This window comes from Triturus cristatus, chromosome 4_1 (genome assembly GCF_964204655.1).
Source record: "Triturus cristatus chromosome 4_1, aTriCri1.1, whole genome shotgun sequence".
NCBI classification, from domain to species: Eukaryota; Metazoa; Chordata; class Amphibia; order Caudata; family Salamandridae; genus Triturus; species Triturus cristatus.
The window spans coordinates 76,860,908-76,867,683 of NC_140585.1; the positions used below are offsets into that span (position 1 = coordinate 76,860,908).

Consider the following 6,776-nt stretch of genomic DNA (forward strand, 5'->3'; position numbering starts at 1 on the left):
AAGGAGTAATGAAACCATGCAAAGACCATTTTCTATTAGTTCGCACTCTGCTTGTGCCTACCATATGTATACAAAGAAAATGTACTCCAAGCCTCACTTAAAGTGAGCCATAGTTAGTTTCAATGATGTTGTAAAATTAAGAGATTGTCGCACCCAAATGGTTTGTTAGAAAAAGGTTCAGACTGTACAAAATACCTGTGCGATTGTTTGTGGAAAGAGGCAGAATGAGGGGGGGACAGCCAATTATAGTGGGTGGCAGGTAGTCTTTTCTCAAAAAAGGGGCACGTCAGTCAACTGGGACAGGTGGTGCTGGTGTAGTCATTGCTGTCAAATAGCCTCACCACCTTGCATGGCAGGGATATGCCGGGCCATGCTTCCAATTCAACAAATGAAACTGCCTGTACCAGAACAGAAAGCCAAGTTCTGTTGCCTAAATGGCCTGGGGTAGCTGAAGGCGACGGTCAATCAGCTATATGCATTACAGGGTTGGGAGGGCTGTATGTGCCACTGCAGCACAACGCAGAGGTAAGCAAACCATGCCTGCCACGAACTGTCAGTAGTGCTCTTGGGTCTCACTAAAAAAAAAAACAACGAAGTGATGTACAGCATTTGTTGGAGGGACTAATAAAGGAAAAACCCATCTACCCTTCCTGACCATAACACAAACGTGTTGAGACAGCAAGTCAAAAACATGTGGTCCATGACTTACTGTCATGGAGCTTTCGGTGTGCATGAAATGTCAAGACCCAGCACAACCCCCTGGGCAGACAACCCACTGGCTCGAAAGAGGTGGTGACAAAAGACCACCACCACAACCTAAAGAGCTGCCACGGTTTCAAAATACTACTCCAAATCTATAAAGAAAAAGCATTTGCAATGCAATATATCTTGCATTTACGAGAGTTTGAGCTATTGGCATTGCAAATGACAATGCCCTTTATTAAGTCTGGTTTTAAAACATAAGGCATTGTTATTTACAATGCTAATAGATTAAACTCTCGCAAATGCGAGACCCAAATGCATTCAGTGCTCATGCTATAAAGATTTTTTTTAAAGCTTTAGGAGAGACGTGTCCTACCTGCAACAGCAGACAGGACAAAGGTTTGAGAAAATAGTGCTCAGAGGCTGTAATTAAAGCCTACCAAGTAACACAATGTGTCCTCACGGGAGATTACAAAATAAGACAAGACGGTACTAAGGAGGGACTACTAAGCCTATTGACCAATTAAGAACCACAGTTGACAGTGGACAATGACAAGCCAATGATAAATCTGGGCGGGCAGTGGGTAGAGCTCCAAGTCCATACTAGAATACAGCATATCTCGCAGAGTAGCGCATGCGCTGCCCAGGCTGGACTTAAAAAAGTGACATTTCAGAGCAAGGAGGAGATGTTCGCAGCACAAAAGGTGTCACTTCTAAACCTGTAGCAAATACATGGATCACAACTGATAAAAGGAAGCTTTACAACATGCTATTAGTTCCAGCAGCATGGCCTGTGCTAAAATATTTAAGAACTCCATGCTTCAGCTATAACTGGGACTGCATTTCAGAATAGTCACTAAACCCCTAAAGGGTCTTCACTGGAAGACCCAAAAGCAAAGCTGCTCTTTAAATAGAGCCAAAGCTCGTTGCTTCCCAGCTAGGTTTGCTCTATACATAACGTTAAATTATCACTGCTTTTGGCAATAAGCTATTTAAGTGTCAGCCATCCTCCTTTGGCTTACTTCAGTTTTTTTTAACCGCTAGGCAGACCAAAATGGGAGAAAGGGCTTTGTCCAGACATAGATTACTCACTTTGATGCCAAGTACCTCGTTTCTATAGCTCATCTGCTTCTTATTAAACTGCCAGGAGCGGGTTTAGAGGATGCTCGAGGGAAACTCCTCCATCCCAACTGCATGTGGATACACTTACCTAGGGGCCCACTATACTCTAAATAGAGTCACGCATAACTAGAATCATAACATATCGCCCCTAGCCATTTAGAGGAGTGCATTTTATTGAAATATGTAATAGCAGATAACTGCATGCTTAGTAACTACCCCACAGATTAACCCTTCTCAGAAGACATACGAGAAACACGCTAAATGTCTCCCTATATTCACTGGGAGAGCTAGAGCGACACACAACACTACATACATAGTAGCTGATACATTAGAGGAATATGGCATTGGCTTCCTCCGCCCCGTTATGATAAAAAAAAAAACTTCTACCATATGAACTTCAACTACTTGAAGTCCTCTGTCGGATTCCAACCTTTCTTCCCAGTGTACTTTTGTCAAGAATGTGCACTTCCTTACACTGCTCTCTAAGTGGAGGTTTTCTAATATTACCCATGCTTTGTCCTGTTACCCTTGCACCCCTTCACTACTCCCATTCCAAAATTCTCTGCACTTTTGCTACTGTCACTCTTATCTTTAGTCTTTTTGTGTGACCTTTCTTCGTATCTGTTGCCTCTTGGGTCACCTCTTACTCCTCTTCCCGTTACCCCACTCTTCCGACTACCTTTCCGTAAGAGCGCTTTTCTTCATTTCCTCATGGTATTATCCTATAACCAGGACACCTTTACACGCTTACTACATTTGCAGGTCAAGCTATCCCATTAGCCCTTCCTTGTTAACCTTTCATCCTTGCACCAGTTATCTCCAGTCCCTCTACTTGTCCTTTAATGTCACGTGCCCTCTCCAACCCTCGTTCTTCCTTCTGCACCCTGATCCATCCCCATTTTAAGCAAACCTGAAATTCTTTCCCCATTGCTCACCCGCCCCTTTACAAGCCTCGGTTCACCCTATCCTTGTCCTATTTATTCGTTCCCTTTCCAGTTCCAACTGTCCTTTCCCTGGTACTATTCTGCGTGTTGCTGCCGCTCTAACACGGCTTGACTGAACATACCAAACGTTCCTTCGCCCTTACACTACCACCCTTCCCGTCTCAATGCCGCCCTTTCCATCTCCCCGTTGTTTTTTTCCGTGCTATCCCCTTTCCCAAAATGTCACCCTTTCCCTGCACGGTTCTCCTCATCTCGGCCTTGAACAGTAGTCACTGGGGCGGGGGTGCAACGACATAAGAAGGGACCGCAGCAGCAAAACACCCAAGTGAACTGCACGTATCTCCTGGGATTAACAACCGTCCGCGCAACAGATCCCTCCTTCAGTCCACCCTCTGGTGGGGGGGGGGGGGGGAGGGGGGGGGGTTGAGGCGGAAGGGTCAGATGCCACCTTCCAGACAGGGCAGGGGGCCAGGTTACCTTCCAGCAGCCGGCTGATGATGGAGTCGATGTTGAGTTTTTCGCCGTCGCCCATGATGGGTAGGTCGCTATGGGTGGGTGGGGTAGTTTATCAATGAGGCGGCAGTGATTAAGAAGCCTCTCCGAGGGGTTCGGTGCCGCAGACCCCCACCTGCCGAGTTTCCGGCACTCTGATTTTGGTGTGAGGGAGCAGAGGTCTAGGGCGGGGGTGTCTAATGCCCTCCCTCCCGCGGCTCTCAGGGTTCCGGCGACAGGAAGAGGGAGTTTGCAAAGTCTGGGAGGGAGGTGGGGGCTAGGGGCAGTCGCTCCCTCCCTTTATCTTTCTCCTCCCCCTTGGGATCCGGAAGAGGAAAGAACGTCGCGGGACCGGATGTCAGCGCCACCTGACGTCCTGGAGGAAGCACCGCATGCGATGGAGAACGAGCGGCAGGAGGAGCGCTGGCAGCTTGACCCGCAGCGACACCTGATGTCGTGGAGGAAATACTGCAGGCACTGGACAACGAAAGGTAGTAGTAGCGTCGCAGCGCCATCTGCTGCCGAGGGGGTGGTGCTGTAGCTAATGGGCAATGGAAGGAAGATGCGCTGCTGTTGGCCGCACAGCGCCACCTGATTGTACGAGCCTGGTACTGCAACCACAGGATAGCGACAGGTGAAGCTGCCTGTAGATGCCATAGCGCCATCTACTGCAGTATACTGCAGCCTCAAGGCGCAGCGCTCCCCCCATGACGTGTTAAAGGCGTGCCAGACCTCCCAACTCACACAGTAGCTTTGTGATACACAATGTCGGCTTTCTTCACACTATCATCTGGTGAGGAGTAAAAAAAATTCCAGCAGGTGCGACAATAATTCTATGTCAGGACCGGAGGTGAGGATTATGCATAACTTTCTTCACTCTTAATTACATCAGCAGTTTCAAAGTTAAACACAAAACACAGTGAAAACTTCAAGTCCCATGAGTCCTTAAGGGGTGTCCATAGTAACTGTGGTGTCCGGCCTCAGGCCCACATGATGAGAATAACGGACACAGCCACCAGGTGGTATAGTACAGTATCTGGCTACGAGCACGTGCCCCTGGGCCCTTTTATTGGCAGGGTCACGTCACTCGTGACACCCTTGTTGGATGGGTGGGGGTGCAAGTGTGTTCAGCCCTCAAGAGAGTGGCTGGGAATACAGATGCCTGCTTAGCACTAGAACGTGTCCTGCAGGACGCTACATTCCTCCCAAACTTTATTAAAGAACAAAAACAAAACGTTAGTCCAACCTGGTGGGACAATTAACAGTCAACTAAACACCACAGGGTCCATCAGCCTTACGAGTTAGGTGGCGGGAAGACATCAGACATGGGCTGTGGACTCTGGCTGCAGCAGGACCATCTAGGCGGGCACTCGTAGTTAAACCTGAGGGATTCAGGACACGACCGCTGGCCTGGAGACGCCCGCTGCATCCCGTCAGCTCACTGATGATGACGTGTCTTACAGTCCTGCGTGGCTCCACTCTGCTGACGTCAAGGATGGTCTGTGGTGAGTTCTAACAGTTCATACAATGGGATGCGTCATGAGCATGGATGGAGTCCAGGGTGAGAGTTCACGAAGGTGTTGCCTGATCGACTGTCTCTGTTGAACTGCTTGGCTGTAACCGATAACCTGTCGGTGGGGCAATGTCTCTTCTCACTCTCTCGCCTGGGGAGGCCAGTTGTCGGGGTTGCTACGGGACTGCAGGAGGGCTGCGCTGGGGCCGCTTGTGTGCCGACTGGGGCAGCTGCAAGACCACCGAGATGTAGTTGCCCTCTGTGCTGCGTTCAGTAGTGCTTCTTTATGGAGATGTCTCTATCTCCCGGGCGCCTGCCCGTGCTGTCAGGTTCGCTGGCACGGTCTTCTGCGCACCTCTGGCCTAGTGCACTCCGTCTTCTTCTTGGGCCCTTTCTTCTGGCAATTGGTGTGCCTGTGGTGTAGCTTGCGGTTGTGTCTGTTCACCAGTAGGAGCGAGTGATGTGATCTCCTCTCTGGCGGTGGCGTTGGGCAGCCACTTGTGGTGCGCGCTCTGCACCAGTCTTTCTCGTACTTTTGGTGGGGATAGCTACCTTGAGACGTTGCCGCCTGGCTGGTCTTCCACCCTCGCTGGTGGTGGCTATCTTTGGTGGTGCTGCTTGCGGTTGGCTCTGAGTTTCTTGCGGCTCTTTGTGGGGTTTGTCAGTCTCTCCCTGTGCTTTGCAGGAATGGGAGATAGTGTTCCTTCTTCTACTGCCAGAGTCCTGGGGCGTAGAAATGCTGAGGCCACTCCTACGGGTCTACCTTGTTGTGCTGGGCACTGCAAGCGCTTGCGTGTCTGGGTGGGCCGCTTGCCATGTGTGGCCGTTTGGGCCATTGCATCGCTGATTGAGTCTAGGTAGCTCGTACATCTTACCTATTTTGTTGGTACCGCCGCCAGAGTCATTTGCGGCCATTACCGATTCCCGGTCCAGGGAGACCACAGGGAACTACCCGCCCCAGCAACCCTTGAGGCGCGCACGCCGCCCACGTCATTGGAGAGCGCCTGGAGGCGTTCAAAAGGTCAACAGGACTCCCGCAGCGCAGGAGCTCGTAAATCTTACCTGTTCTGTTGGCGCCGCTACTGCCGCCAAAGTCATTTGCGGCCATTACCGATTCCCGGTCCAGGGAGACCACAGGGAACTACCCGCCCAAGCAATTAACCCCGGGGGATTCCTTACAACCGCCACTGCCTACTACATCGCAAGACACACCTATCACACCTCCCGTACCTTCCTTGGACATATCCCCAACACCACCAACAACAACATCGAAGGGGGCAAGAACACGGGCATCTAGTTATCTAAGGAGACCAAGGGGAGACAACTACCAACTAAACGAAGGCGGGGGGGGGGGGGGTGACCTTCAAAAGGAGGGTGGTCCCCAAAAGAAGAAGAGGAGTACAAAAGGAACTAGCCCTGTTGATCGAACAATAGCCCACACAGTCCATACAGTTGATTCGGCAGCTCCCTTGGTTAATTTCATTGGCACGCAGACGGACTTAGACATGTTCTTATTTTCATCACCACCACTAAGACGAGAATGTACTGGGGACTCCATTACTACCTCTACTATGGAGTCAGTTCTGGGAACTGTTTTAGCTCATATTAATGAACTATTTGATAATGAATTTTAATCCTTTAAGGCAAAAGTTGGAACAGGTGGATGCTGTTGTGGCTAATATAAGTGGTAAGATTATGAATCCCAATGTAAATGTCGCTGAGGGGGAGAACTCTTCAGCAACTGTATCAGTACCAGCAAATGTGAACTCTTTTGATAATTTGTGTAGTACAAGCTGTAGAAATGAAAGAACCCCATATACCTAAACCTAGATTGAAATTAAGGATGGGAGAAGGAAACGTACAGGAAAACATACAGGGAGTGGTTTGAGATCAAAACACAAAGCATAGAGACGTACCTGAACATTTACCCTTGGGAACTACACTGGGCAACCCGAGTAGTAATACCATAGATGGTTCAACGACAATTAACTTAAAACCTAATA

At 49.5% G+C, this 6,776-nt stretch overlaps 1 protein-coding gene across 1 annotated transcript in view; it reads right to left on the reverse strand.

Moving 5' to 3' along the window:
* Positions 1-3,572, reverse strand: part of PPP1CA (protein phosphatase 1 catalytic subunit alpha) — a 177,973-nt gene extending 174,401 nt beyond the window's left edge. Inside the window, exon 1 of the mRNA XM_085651635.1 lies at positions 3,246-3,572. Coding sequence (XP_085507761.1) covers positions 3,246-3,300 — 55 coding nt within the window. The 5' untranslated portion in view covers positions 3,301-3,572. The remainder of the gene's footprint in view (positions 1-3,245) is intronic.
* Positions 3,573-6,776: the final 3,204 nt, after the last annotated feature.